General features: G+C 45.9%; 1 protein-coding gene across 1 annotated transcript in view; it reads left to right on the plus strand.

Annotated features, from left to right (window-relative positions):
* The window catches only part of PPFIA1 (PTPRF interacting protein alpha 1), a 109,362-nt gene that overhangs the window by 91,379 nt on the left and 3,352 nt on the right, over positions 1-14,631 (plus strand). Inside the window, exons 22-30 of the mRNA XM_036876023.2 lie at positions 2,440-2,521; positions 2,627-2,827; positions 4,307-4,369; positions 4,862-4,888; positions 9,457-9,632; positions 9,714-9,811; positions 11,426-11,601; positions 12,216-12,284; positions 13,106-13,271. Coding sequence (XP_036731918.1) covers positions 2,440-2,521; positions 2,627-2,827; positions 4,307-4,369; positions 4,862-4,888; positions 9,457-9,632; positions 9,714-9,811; positions 11,426-11,601; positions 12,216-12,284; positions 13,106-13,271 — 1,058 coding nt within the window. The remainder of the gene's footprint in view (positions 1-2,439; positions 2,522-2,626; positions 2,828-4,306; positions 4,370-4,861; positions 4,889-9,456; positions 9,633-9,713; positions 9,812-11,425; positions 11,602-12,215; positions 12,285-13,105; positions 13,272-14,631) is intronic.

Below are 14,631 nucleotides of genomic sequence, written 5' to 3' on the forward strand. Positions count from 1 at the left end.
GGCATCTGGGAACTTCTCTGCTGCCTCTTGGTTGGCGGAAGCTGCTTCTCCTGTTATCTTGATACTTTTTTGCCAAGCCTCTTCCTAAGTCATCCTTTGCTGGCCCCGAGTTCTCCTGCCGTAGACCCTGCACCTTCCTTCTGCTTTCAGGTGTCATATCACAACGTCACTTTTTCTCAAATCCTGTTAGAGTCTACAGGTGTGCCTTCATAATAGCAGTCCTGCACCCACACAAAAACTGCATTTTCTATACCAGATAAAAGGGTACCTCTCAAAAAGTGCAAGGTTCTGCACTGCCAACGTGGCTGCAGCAACAGCTTCACAAGTTTCTTTTTTCTTTTTTTCTTTTTAAACAATGGTGCTTATGCTGGATTAATTTACCTTGAAGTAGTGGACAACCACCACCTCTGCCTCCATCTGCAGTACACACCAAGCCTCTTCATGGGATCGGGAGCCAGCACCCAGAGAGGAGAGAGGTGCTTGTGTTCCCGCCTGTGGTGGCATCCTAGGGTCCAGTTCTGTGTTTCATCTTCCAGGTCATGGACTGGGCTGACGGGAAGAGGGTGCGGGGGGCAGCAGGACCTAGGGGACTGGGGTCTCCTGCGCCTTCTTGCTAACCCCCCACATCTTGTCTTCTCTCCCGCATCATTTGGTCTCCACCGCCTCGTCCCAGGTTCGTCAGGACCTGGGCCTGAGCTCTGAATCCCCAGAGGTACATCTGTGCTGGAAAGGGCCTTTAAAAAGCAAACCACCAGGTAGAGGGTTCAGGTAAAGTCAGAACCACGTACACCAAGTCCAGGTAACAGAATTACCAGGCTGTTTCAGCGCGGTGGTCCTTGATTATATAGGGAATGTCTGCTTCATAAAGACCAGTGAGGTCTCTGGCAGAGTGCTGAGGATTCATACCTGCCTCGTTCACTTCAGAGCGCGGATAGCCCGGAAGCCCTGCTGGCCTGGCGGCCACCCTGCCTCCCTCAGCCACACCAGGCTGGTTGGGACTGAGCGCCGATGGGTCCACCTGCCGATTAGCAGTTCCCAGTGCTCTGTGGCCGACGTAACTCGTGTGTTTGCCTGAGATGCAGCCCTTCTTGGAGGAGAATTAGTCCTTGGGAAACAGAGCAGCGTTTCTTCCGCCCACTGGCCTGACAGTCCATGCCACCCAGCGAGACCCCTTGCCACCTTATGCCAGCTAGCGCTGGTGTCCTGTGCCAGGATGATCATAGTGCTGGTTGACTTGGTTTCTTATTTATGAATAGTTTTGCTTATTTTAATTAGAAGAGTTTGCCCCTTTTTTTATTTCTCAAGAGCTATTATGATATTTATTGTGTTCTCTGGTTCCCTAAATAATTACATTATTTATTATTCCCAGGAAACTTACAGTTGACTTAGGGAATACTTCCTTGAGTTTTATGTGAAACATTTTGAGCTTTAATTGTGCATAGATTTCACAGTCTTGAAAAAAGTCTTAATACTATTATATGTTAAATAGCCAACATATATCTTTAGAAATAAGAGATTCAGGTAGATGTTCTGCAGAAATTATTTCAGAAAAATAACAGACTAAAAATGACCTTGGAATTTAAATGACTTGGGAATGTTCAGACATGTGCAGTAAATTGACCTGCCCTCTCTACTCCAATCCCATCTTCTCTACTAGGCTTTCCATTTTTTAAAAGAATTAGTATCTTTTAGAAACCCTTGTAAGTAAACAACTTACTTAGAAGTTCATCAAGCATATTGTGTTATTTCATACATAACTGTGTTATCGGTAGACAAACTCATTTTAAAGATTAGAAAAATTAAAAGTGTTGATATGGTACAATTATGGTTTGAGTATTTTCAGTTCAGGCATATGGAATATTTCTGACCCCATGAGGGGTCCCGGCCTCCCCCCTACTTCCTGCCCTGAGGTAACTGGTGTCCCATCTGCATCTGAGGCTCATGGTCTGTCCTGTGTGCACTGCTCACAGTCGTTGGGATGCAAACTGGATGCAAAGCCTGTGGACCACAGCACAGGATGGCCCCGCGGCCTAGAGCTGATGGCCAAGGAGCGGTGCGGAGCAGAACCGCCGGCAGCCCGCCCCGCACGTGGCCTGCTGTGCTAGAGCACAGGGCTGTTAAGCTCTGCGTTGGTCACTGTGCTGTCGTTGAATGCTGGGTACTTTTTGGCGCTTTAATGGGTGCTCCTTTGTTCAGAACCAGGGGTAGTCTCCTCTCCTGCACGGTTCCCTCCTTGTTCAAAAATGGAAAAGTGGTTATGTTCCTTGAGTAACTTGGTAATAATTCTTTAATTCTGCATGTCCTCATTCAGGCTGTATTTATAATATGTACCAAGCACCGCTAAGTGGGTAGTGTGGAAGCCACAGGGGTGCTGAGCCGTGTGGCGCCACGCTGGCGTGTAATGTGGTGATGACTTAATTTTGAATGTCTCATTTGTAGGCATGAATTGCTCGAGGAAGCCCGAAGACAAGGTTTACCATTCGCGCAGTGGGACGGGCCGACCGTCGTCGTCTGGCTGGAGGTGCGTCCCTCTTCTGGTGCTGGGCTGACTTCGTTACATATGTGGAAAAACTGAGCCATTTGTGCGCTGTGCATAACCTTCTGCCCTGACATTTCCCACCTCCAGCTCTGGGTTGGGATGCCAGCCTGGTACGTGGCCGCTTGCCGGGCCAACGTGAAAAGTGGGGCCATCATGTCCGCGCTGTCAGACACAGAGATCCAGCGCGAGATCGGCATCAGCAACCCCCTGCACAGGCTGAAGCTACGGCTGGCCATCCAGGAGATCATGTCCCTGACGAGCCCCTCGGCCCCGCCCACGTCACGAACGGTACGCTTTGCGAAAAGAGTCGGTCCCGTTTGTGCCGCTTCTCCGGTTCCCTCTGCACAGACCGAGCGTTCCTGTTCAAAACGTTAGCATCCAAAAGCATTATGATTCTAATTCTTAACAGTTGGGTTAAAAGATACTTCATCGAATACTTTTATAACAGTTTGGCTATAGTGGCATTGTAGAAATGAGAGGTTTTGAATATGTAGGAAAGTGATTGTCACAAATTTAAATGTAAATTATGAACAGTGAAGGGGAAAAAGCTTAGCCCCCAGTTGCAATGTAACCAGCGTTTCACTCATTGCATGGCCTGGGGGTGCTTCCCCGGGGCCTCTAGACCTGGGGAGCTCCGGCTGCTCAGCAGACAGTAAACGTACAGGCACACACCGGTGTACCAGGCGGCGTCTGTGCTCAGGCCTAAGACGTCGGAAGTCCTAAAAAGGGCCCTCCTAGTTGGAAGAGTCAAAACCTAACCTCAGGAGAACATTCGTGGTATTGGGAGGTAAGCCAGGCCAACTCGTGAAGCCCAGGCTGTTGCCGCCGCCTGGCTCCCCCCTCTGGGCTCGGTCCGCCCTGGAGAGAAGAGCCCTCTGACGGGGAAGCTCAGAGCCTCAGGCGGCTGGTCAAGGCCTGAGTCTGGGCGCAGAGTCACTGCGCACAAGGGTCACAAGCTCTTCTGTTTGCCTCTCTTGTGAGCCAGTGTTGGCAGCACAGACTGGGAGCTGGCAGCCAGATGTTTTGTCATGTATCTGATCTGTTTCAAGTTAGAGTGTCCTTTCTAGAAATAAAGGTGCTGGGTGGGTTTCCCAAAGTTCTGTACCCCATCTTGACAAGGTACTTAAGAACGGCAAGGAAGAGCAGCCCCCGAGGGAGCCCCTGTGCCCCAAGGCCCAGCAGGCCTCCCCGCTCCCGTCCCAGGGCTGCGGTGCCTAGGCGGGGAGGGGCGCCTGCGTGCACACCCAGATTGCTGGGCTTTCCTCTTGACGCCCTCAGCCCTGCCCCTGCCTCTTGGGCTCCCCAGAGCAAGGGTGCCAGAGGCACCGGCGCGCCCGCTGACACCGCCCTGCTCCCTGTGACCCAGGGCCAGGCCCTGTCCTGTGCTCCTTGTGCCGGGCTCAGTTGGAATATATCAATGCAATAGTCAACTTGGGAATCGCCGACACTCCTCAAAAGTACAGACTGTATTTCTTCTCTTTGTATTTCACACATCATGTGGCAAGCGTGGCAAACAGAGCTCTAGAGACCGTGGGCTGCCCCGTTGTGGGTGACACCATTTTGTCAGGCACAGTGTTTCTCTGAGGGGGGCTGAGTTTGTGTGACTGTCCGTCCCTGTCCGTGTGGCCACCTAAAGTGCGAAGGCGAAGAGCCCGGCCCTTGCCCCACCTGCTCCTCCTGTGTGCCTGTGGCTCACGTGTCTGCCACCTTTCCTCTTTGTCACTGCCGCCCTTGCCTGGGATGTGGTCGGCCACGGGGTCACCCTAGACCACAGGAAATGTCTGGTTAACGCACGAGGAGATGGAGACGCTCGCAGCCACGCCTCAAACGGTCAGTCCCTGCCTGAGCTGGTCTTCCCCTCAGTATACCCTGCCCAGAACCGCACGAGTCTTGGCCTTTTTTTGGAAAACAGAAATGTTAGTTTACATTAAAATGTTCTGCATAAGTATTTACTTTAGGTATCAGTTAAAAGTAAAACGCAATTCATGTTTCATCTCTAGGCTTTTTCAGGAACTTAAAGTTGTAGACTCGCCCTGTGTAGCATAGAGTTCGTCCACACCTCCCTGGGGAGAGACCTTGGTTTAGCACCCCGTTGTGATGTTCTCCTCGTTTTCTCCTTTCACGGATGTGCTTGCGTGGGCCGCCGGCTCCTTGCATGAGAATCAGAGTGGATGGTTCTGCATGGCTTTTGCACGGTGCTTTGATTGTTTTAGGCTTTCTCACTCACTCACGCTGCACCTTCCCTACAGCTGCCCGCCCGCATTACTGAGCTCACCCATACTAACGGTTATGTTCTTTTCATTCCTAACCACGTAACGTCAGGAAGATGAGGAGGGAAGCTGGGCTCAGGTTGGAGACTTTCTATAATATATTCTTCACTATATGTACAGCAACAAAAAGAATTGGAGTATGAAAACTTGTAATTTACTTTTCTTGACATTTTTAACATCTTTATTTAGAATGTTGTTAATGACTTAAGGTGTTGGTCTAAGCAAAGCATAGGATTAGAGAGTACGTCTCATGGACAATTTTGAACATTTCTCGTGTGGAGCTGTGGTGGTTAATGCTGATTGACATATTCCTTTGTTCAGTGTATGGCTTTTATACAAAGTCCTGTGGCTGGCAGCTCCTGAGGTTATATATTTTGGTCCCTGGTGGGATAGCTTTTATTACAAGAAGTAATGGGAAAAGTGTATTCGAATAAATTTTCCATGTAAGGGTTGTCTTTGTGGGGGTGTTGGGGGTGTTACTATCCTAATACTGTAGTGATCTAAATAAAGGCTTTCTCACTAATGGAACCCTCAGAAATTAAGCCTCTTCGTGTTAAATATGCATTTGAATTTTTAGCTCCTCGCCCTTCAACCCACAAAAAACTCTGTCACAAGTGTTTTACAGCCTCACTTTGATTAAAAACAGTGGTGTCCCTACATGTGATTCCAACATTGCTGTATGACATACTCAGCGTTTTAGCAACAAAACGGAGGCTGCAAGGTGTGGACAGCCAGTTTGCCTGGCATCATTTTCAAGGACCTGAAAAGGATAATTGTATATCTGAAAAATGCCAAAATAATTTTAAATCAGAGTTTTCCTGATTGCAAGTTGATGGTTAAAACACCTGTTCCCCTCGATTTGTACTCGTAAAGTAACGCCAATCATAGCCTCTTATTTTACGGAAAGAAAGTAGCTCTAATAAGATTCTGTGAGCTCCCTTCCCCACCTCTCAGTTCAGACGTTCTGTATCACTACTTCAGATAAATATCCTCATCAGTTATTTACCTAGTCAGATATCTCTTTACAGGGTTGATAATGACCATTAATAGGTGCATTTCACAATAACATAAATGTCAGTGTAATTTCCACTTAGAAGCAGAATTTTGCAAGCACTTCAGTGTGAAATCCCCTTGTCGGGCACAAAGTGTAAATTAATTAAGCTGAAGGTCAGCTCTTTGCTGTGGAAACATAAACAAGGATGAGCCGTGCAGAAGATGCTGGCCAGCAGGCGCTCAGCCTTCCGCATGAGCAAGGACTGCTTCTGCCTCGTCCCCTGCTCCAGGCGAGCGGGAAATGGGAGACTCCGTGGCCTCTGTGTGTCAGCCCTGTGCTGCCCGGGGCAGGGGTCACACAGTGCACTCCTGGCCTACGTCCCCCGGCCAGCCCTCAGCCACGGGAAGTGTGAGTGCCCGTGGGCTCTCGGGGACGAAGTGTCAGGGCCTGGCCACAGCCCCGGTGCCTCCACGTGGTGGATGCTGTCAGCCAGTGCCTGCCCGGGTCCCTCACGTTTCACAGTTTACAAAACTGAATTGTGTCTGTGAACACTTCGTTGATGGCACAAACAGACCCCGTGCACGGCTGTGTCCTCCAGCCCAAAGGTTCTCTGGCCAGGAGAGATCCCTGCTGTGTGCTTTTTTCAGCAGGCTGTGGTGACAGCCCAGGAGTGGGAGTCTCTCTGCAAGGGAGCCAGTCCTCCCAGGAGCTCACGTTACTGACTGCCTAAGAAGCGTGGATAGAGTATATAATGAGTGAACAAAAATGGGCGTTCTTCTTACATGGAATTCTCTAGAAATTTCTTTTCACTTTGTGTCCATTTAAAAATACATAATCAGCAGGCAAGAAAACAATACCAGATACTCATGCTGTAATATCAGGCCTATGAAATGAGAATAAGGTTTGAAAGAATGCAAAAAACCTATTGTGATGATTTCCCAAAAATGTTTTATGTTTTTCTCACTAATGGTAGTTTAAAGACAGTACTGAGACATTTTTTTCTATTAGAATTTGAGCGTTCTGGTTGGAGTTTGAGTCATCACTTCCAGCTTGGTTGGTATAAATAATAAATAAGGTCAGAGCCCATATTTTCAAGCACAGTGGTAGTTGAGAGTTACTATTTCCAAAGATGACATAATGTAACTAATAAACTGTGAATGTAGCTCAGTTTTCTTGGACTGGAATATCAGATGCCTTTCCTTGATCTGTATGTATATACATATAATGTGTTTATTTCTTTTTTATTGTACTGCTCTTGCACATACCTGTTAGATTTATCCCTAATGATTTTGTGGCTTTTGATGACATAAATTTTTTTTCCCCAGATTATCTTTTTATTAAAGTGTAGTTGACATACAGTATTAGTTTCCGGTGTACAAAATAGTGGTTCAGCAGTTACATACATTATGAAATGTTCATTGACATTATAAATGGTATTTTTAAAATTTCTAGTATTCAGAAAAACACAGTTCATTTTTTATTATTGACCTTGTATCCTGCAACTTTGCTAGACTCAACTTTAGTTCTAAAAGCTATTGTGTAGATTTATTTTCTGTGTTGCTCATCAGGTCATCTGCAAATAAAGTTTTCTTCTTCAATCCATATGCTGTTAACTTCTTTTTCTTGCCTTATTACCATGGCTAGGCATTTCTGTCCAGTGTTTAATAACAATGGTGAGAGCAGATATCCTTAACTTTCTTCCTCATCTTAGGAAGAATGCATTAAGTCTTTCACCATTATGATGTCAATTCGACATCTTTTGTAAATGCCCTTTATCAGGTTGAGGCAGTTTTCTTCCATTCCTAGATTGCCGAGATTTCCATAAATAAATGATGAGTTTTGTCAGATGCTTTTTCTGAATCTTTTGGAATGATACTGTGGTTTTTCTTTTCAGTCCATTGATATGGTGAATTTCATTTATCTTTAAATGTTGACCCAACCTTATGTTCCTGGGATTAAACCCCACTTGTCATATCTTATTCTTTTCATTTATAATTGATTTGATTTGCTAATATTTTGTTAAGGAATTTTACATCTGTGTCTATGAGAGATATTGGCCTGTAGTTTTCTTGTAATATGTTTGTCTGGTTTTAGTATCAGGATAATGGTGGCCTCACAGGATAAGTTAGGCATTTCTTCACATTTTTGGAATGGTTTGTGTAGAATTAGTCTTTTTTTCATAAATTTTTGGTAAGACTCACCGGTGAGTCCATTTAGAGTAGAGATTTTGTGTGTGTGCATGTGTGTGAAGGTTTATAACTATAAATTCAAGTTCTGATAGATACAGGGTATTTGTTTCTTACTGAGTGGCTTTCATAGGTTTTGTTCAAGAAGTTAGGCCATTTTATCTAAGTTGCTAAAGTTCATAGTTTTCTATTATTCTTTCAATATCCGTAGGGTCTGTACTGATGTCCCTTCTTTCATTCTTGATATTGGTAATTTATCTTTTCTTTTTTCTTGATCACTCTGTCTAAGGGTTAGTCAATTTTATTAATATTTATGAAGAGCTAGATTTTAATTCAATCATTATATTTTCTAGTTTCTGTTTCATTGATTTCTGCTCTTTTTTTTTCTTCCTTCTGCTTGCTGTGGGTTTCATTTGTTCTTTTTCAAGTTTTTTAAGGTAGAATCTCAGATTATTGATTCGCAGTTTTTCTTCATTTATAGTATTTAACAGTAAATTTCCCTCAAGGCAGTGCTTTAGTTGCATTCCACAGGTTTTTAATATATTGTTTTTACTTTCATTTAATTTAACTTTTCCCATTTCCCATGTCATTTCTTTTTTGACACATGGGTTCTTTAAAAGTATGTTAATTTCCAAATTTGGGGAGTTTTCTAGATATCTTTTTATTACTGATTTCTAATTTAATTCTGTTGAGGTCAGAGAACATACTTTGTATGATTTCCGTCTCTTTAAATAGGTCAGGGCTTTTCTGTTACGGAGCACGTGAAGGAGAATGTATTCTGCCATCATGGGCAGCGTGTCCTACCAAGTGTCGGGTCAGATGGAGTTTGACGGTGCGGTTTGGGGCTTCTGTGCCCTTCCTCAGGCTGGTGTGTGTTTGAGCTGATGTGAGAGCCAAACGCTGAGGCCTTCTGACCACAACTGTGGATTTGCCTATTCCTCTTTTCAGTCTGTCAGTTGTTCTGCTTATGTCTTCTTTTAAAACTACGTTTTATTTAGGATTTTAAATAGATCTTGAAATTAACAGATGTTTTGTTAAGGAAATTTGGGTTGGGGAGGGTGTTAAAATAAAATTAAAACCAGCCAGGGATATTTTTACAAAGTGGAGTTGGGTTTATCCTTCAAACTTGTTCATGAGCCGTGATCATCCTTTGTTGTTAAACATAAAAGCTATTTCAGAAAGACAATGTGTTTGTTAGTTTCACTGTACTTTGGTAAATAGCCTACATTTATAAACAAAGTAGATTAGTCATAGATTTCTAATGGTATAATTCCTTTGGTACAAAATTTTACCAGCAAATTTAATAGGTAATAAGTAGATCAAATTATTTTGAAATTATAAAGAACAGTGTTGTCATTAGTTTAGCCTTTGAGACTGTCATAGATCAAAAATCCAGTTTAAAGATGATTTAAGCTACCCTTTCCATGGACCTTTTCCTGAACTGATCGTATTAATCATTGAAAGCAGACGCTCGCCTATGGGGACATGAACCACGAGTGGATTGGCAACGAGTGGCTGCCCAGCCTGGGCCTCCCGCAGTACCGCAGCTACTTCATGGAGTGCCTCGTGGACGCACGGATGCTGGACCACCTGACGAAGAAAGACCTTCGGGGGCAACTGAAGATGGTGGACAGTTTTCACAGGTGACTCACCACAGCTTCTTACGAAGCAGCTAAGAGGTGTCTGTCACCATCTCTAAACTTTTTTTTTTCTTTTGTAAATAGAAACAGTTTCCAGTGTGGAATTATGTGCCTGCGAAGGTTAAATTATGACCGAAAGGAACTGGAAAGAAAAAGAGAAGAAAGCCAGAATGAAATGAAAGGCTAGTACACTGTGTTTAGTTGATTTTGAATATTCCTGCTTCCTGATGTATTCGCAGCCTCAGTGATTGCTGTTTCTAAAATCAGGAAACGCTTTAAGTGAACCCCAGTGGCCTCATTACAGAAGAGGCAGGTGTGGAAGGGAACGCTAGCAGCCTCCCCCGTAGCCAGAGGCCTTGAGCCTGCCTCAGTCTGTACGTCAGGTGGCTCAGGTAAGCACGTTTCCTGCCACTCGAGGGATCTCCTGTCGTCGTGACCAGGCTGTCCCTTCGCTCAGAAATGCTGCTATGCTCGGCTAGGTAATGGCAGAGCAGGGATGGACCAAATCCTGCTGTTTGCTGACTTGATGTAAGCGTGAAAAATACTGCTGTGCCCACTGACCAGAGGGCGTCAGGAGACGGAACAGAACCCTGCGGGTCTGCTCGGGGGCCACAGGGACAGCAGAGGTAGCATTTCAGCTGGGCGAGGAAGATGGAGTCGGGGAGGGAGGCAGGGCAGCTCAAGGCGGAAGGGGACCCTGGGCGCCAACCTGGAGACTGGGTGTCCTCCGTGGCAGCTGCTCATGCAGGGCGCCTCTGAGTGGTGGCGTGGAGTAGTTTGCTCTGCAGTAAGACATTACTAATGAAGCTCGAAGGAAAATCTCCCCGACTTTTTAGAATATAAAGAAATCACCAATGGTAGTAATAATGATAAGATAAGATGTCCTGAACAACCCCGGGCACATAAGTTGAGCGACAGCCCTCTGGGCGCTACTCTCGGTCCATCTTTACAAAGAAAGGCACTGGAGACTGAAGATGGTCGGGAGAGGCCCTCCTGAAGGGCTGACGTGAGCCAGGAGAAAAGCCATAAGCCGGCATCTGTGATATGTGTGTACTCTTTCCTTTTATCTAGAAAAGGGCATTAGAAACGAAATATGTTGATCTGTTTCATTTGTTTTCTATTTCCATTTTAAGCTTTTTACAGTTGACAGAAGCTGTCTTTATTGGTGATCATCTGGATGTATCTTTACAGAGTGGCTATTTTTAGATCTCTAATAGAGCAAATTTAGTAATTTATTACTTTGCATAATATGTCTCCTAAAGTCTCTAATATATTTGGAAATATTTTTAAGTTTCTCCCTTTTTAAAATGAGACAACAAAAAAGGCTTCAAGATTATAAATGAAAGGTATGTGTAGAATTAGGCAAGGTGTTCAGATACGTTGCCAGCTCCTGTGATGAGAAGGAAGTATTTCAAAAGACTCTGAAGTCTGTATGAGACGTGCTCACACCTGCTGGGCATCCGAGCTTTTATATGTCCTTTGGCCTCCCACCCCTCAGTGCCCGTTTCCTGTTCTCTAGAGAGCAGGTGCACACGACAACACCATGCTGTTGGGGCTCCCTCGGGATTGAGCTCTAAAGGGACGGTCTCTGTCAGGATGGAGAAGGGACCGGCCATGAGTATCTAAACACAAGTGGCCGTCTGCCCCCATAGCAGCTCCTCCCAGCACCTGGGGAGGGCGGGCTGTTGGTCAGGAGCTCAGGGCCCAGGTAGGAGTCTTTCTCCTGTGTTACGGAGGGGGTGTGGTGGAAGTGGCTTTCTAACACCACGTTTATAGCTGTTCCCATTCACCTGCAGACGTGCTTGTGTGGAGCAACGACCGAGTGATCCGCTGGATCCTGTCCGTCGGTCTTAAAGAATATGCCAACAATCTCCTGGAGAGTGGTGTGCATGGCGCGCTTATGGCCTTAGACGAAACCTTCGATTTCAATGCACTGGCCCTGCTGCTGCAGATCCCAACACAGAACACACAGGTAAAACCAGGCTAGCTGTGGTCACTCCGCAGATGCACGGTGAACTAGTTATTTGAACGGAAGCAAAACTTACCAAAACTCCAGACAACTAGTAATTGCTTTCCACACCTAATCTGTAATGTAACGGTTCAGAATCAGCAGTGCTGAGCTCTTCATTGTTGTTACCTGTCCTCTTTCCATTTTCTGTTGTAAGCCTGAGCTTCCTGGAATAAACAAAACAAGGGGAACTGTTCAAGGCCACACCCTCATACTCGGTTCTTCCATGGTGCTTTCATTTCTGTCACCCTCTGTGATTGTTTTTGACTCATGGGTTCACTGGAGGCTCACAACTTTCTAGTATTCTGGACAGCATCGTGTATCCCTTGCCAGTGCCCCTGACCCCCCACCAGCACCAGCACACACAGGATTCTTCTGTATGTGATTCCGAGAGATCACGGATCCCTCTCCTCACAGGCCCATCTGTGGACAAACTGCTGATTTAAAATATACTGTCATGATTCAAGGCATCCATAGCTTCAGTTTTTAAAAAGTGATTTAAAAAGTGATTGTGATATGCTAACATCCTTCAAATTAGATGGATGAAAGTTTGGGGTTTTGTTTTGCTGTGATTTCAGGCTCGTGCTGTCTTGGAAAGAGAATTTAACAACCTTTTGGTAATGGGGACTGACAGAAGGTTCGATGAAGTAAGTTTTCAGATGAGTGATTTTTCAGTTTGCATTCAATGTAAATTATTTTATGGTTCTCATAGGAGCCACGGACCAGGATATCACTCCTGAATGTGGAGATGATTTTACAGTTAAGCTTTGCTCTTAGAAATTTATTAGTAAATGAGCTATTAAATGATTAATATTGTTTTTTAGAATTTTGGCTATTTAACTTTTGGTACCCCTCAAAAATGTTTTTCACATCATAAAGTATTGGTTGCAGCCTAAGTCTTGGAACCGAGTCTAAGGTTGTGTTTTGGGGACAGCTGGGGGTCGTGCCCCATCCAGAGCCCCCGAGCCTAGGGAAAATGTTTCAGAAGTACATTGAAACATGTAAGGTATTAACTTCCCCTTACATAAACCCGTGGCTTGTTTATTCCCACACTGTTGGGTATTGCTCTCTTCCTGGCCCTCAGGGAGACGTGAGCTGGACAAAAACGATACAAGGGCACCTAGAGAAACAGCGCTGCTCCGCCCCAGCAGGAGACAGCTGCTCACAGCTTGAAAACTATTCTTAAGACAAACAAAAATGTTTTCCTCTATGGCAAGAAGGTGGTTCCTGCAACAAAGAAGAGAAGCGTGGTGACAGAGGGGAGGACCGCCCTCCCTGGTAGCCAAGGCCTGTCCTAACTTCGGCCCCATTAGGTCCCAGCAGAGGTGGTACCAAAGGAATTTCACTCTCAGAAGTTCTCAGTTTGGTCAATAAATGATATGGCCTAACAGTTAATTTAAAACTGGTAGCTTTATATTTCTGTGATCTATTTTAAGATCAGTCTTGTCTCTGTCCTTTAACTTACGAGGACGATGACAAAAGCTTTAGGAGAGCGCCTTCCTGGAGGAAAAAGTTCAGACCCAAGGACGTCCGTGGCTTAGCTGCCGGGTCAGCAGAGACGCTCCCTGCAAACTTTCGGGTCACCTCCTCTCTGTCCTCGCCCTCTGTGCAGCCAAAGAAGATGCACCTGGACGGTATGTGATGCGCGGCACTGGCCCTGCACCGCAGGCAGACGGAGCAGCTCCGGGCTGGGGTGGCCTGTGGGGTGGCCTGTTTTAACGTGTCCCAAGGCATGGAGTACTGGTGCATGCCCAGGTTGAAATGTTTTAAAGTTCATCCTAGCATCTGTTTATAAAAGGTCAACTATAATTTTTTTGTTTTTGTCTGGTCGAATATTAGCATATTCTTCCAACTAATAAAGCTAAGCATTGCATGTGCTCAGAGCATTAGCCTGACACCCATACATACTCGTAAAGGTGTGTATGCAGGCAGCTCTAGAAGGCTCTGTCATGAAGTGGTGGCATAGCAGCCCCCACACGCAGCCAGGTGCTGCGAGGGCTCTCCCACGGGAAAGCGCGGGCTCCATTTTCAGCAGCACAGCTCCGCCACCGTGCACTCTGCCTCCCTTTCCTTCCCTCCACCCCTGCAGTCGGAGTCCGTGTTGTTACCTGCTGTGAGAGGACAGGAGGACAGTAGGCCTGGGGGCAGAGGCCTGTTGCGTGTACTGGCTTTGCCTTGTCATTTCAAATCACGCTCGGGACTTCCCTTTGACACCCACTCTGCATGGCAGACACCACTAGTGCCGAGTTGGCCACGGTTTGCTGACAGACATGTCAGTGCCGACGGTGTCTCCACTCAGTGGCAGAGTCAGGAGCCTGGCTGCCCAGGTTGGAGTCCTCTTCGCCACTTCGGGGGTGTGCAGCCCTGCGTTCTGTGCCTCAGTGTCTCCAGTGAGATGGTCCCTCGTGGTGCCTGCCATGTCTGGTTGTGGTGGTTAGATGAGTCGGTTCACATGAAGCCCTTGGGTGTCTGGCGCGCCGTGAGGCTGTGTCAGCTGCTCCGAGTTACTGTGGTCGCGTTTCCTTTGCAGCCCCATCCTTGTTCCTGGTGGAGATGGGGGTTGTAGAAAAGCAAGTGGGTTTAAAACTTTCACTGACGTGGTTAGTTACAGTTTTTCCTGTCATCAGCCCCTCCTGTAAGTGGGTTTGTAAGTTTTGCTCTCACTCGCCTACCTAGAAATCAGAGAAGAGTACATTTCTATAAGGCCTTTGCTAAGGAACTGGACACTTTGGAGAGGATGGCTTAGAGGGCAGCATTTTTATTAAAGAGCTGCTTCTCTTTGCCATAGTTCATTAATATGTCTAATGGGAAAAACTGGCAACTTTTTGAGAACTAGCATTCTCTGGCAAGGGGCAGACAGATAGTTTTATAAATCTTAGCAGTATTTTGGCCCTCAACTTCTAAGTAGTCTAAACAAGTGCTTCCCTGTTTTCCTCTCAACCTTGTTTCCATTTTCTTCATTACCACATTCTACCTGTTAAACATGAGCAGTGA

This window comes from Manis pentadactyla, chromosome 9 (genome assembly GCF_030020395.1).
Source record: "Manis pentadactyla isolate mManPen7 chromosome 9, mManPen7.hap1, whole genome shotgun sequence".
Classification (NCBI taxonomy): Eukaryota; Metazoa; Chordata; class Mammalia; order Pholidota; family Manidae; genus Manis; species Manis pentadactyla.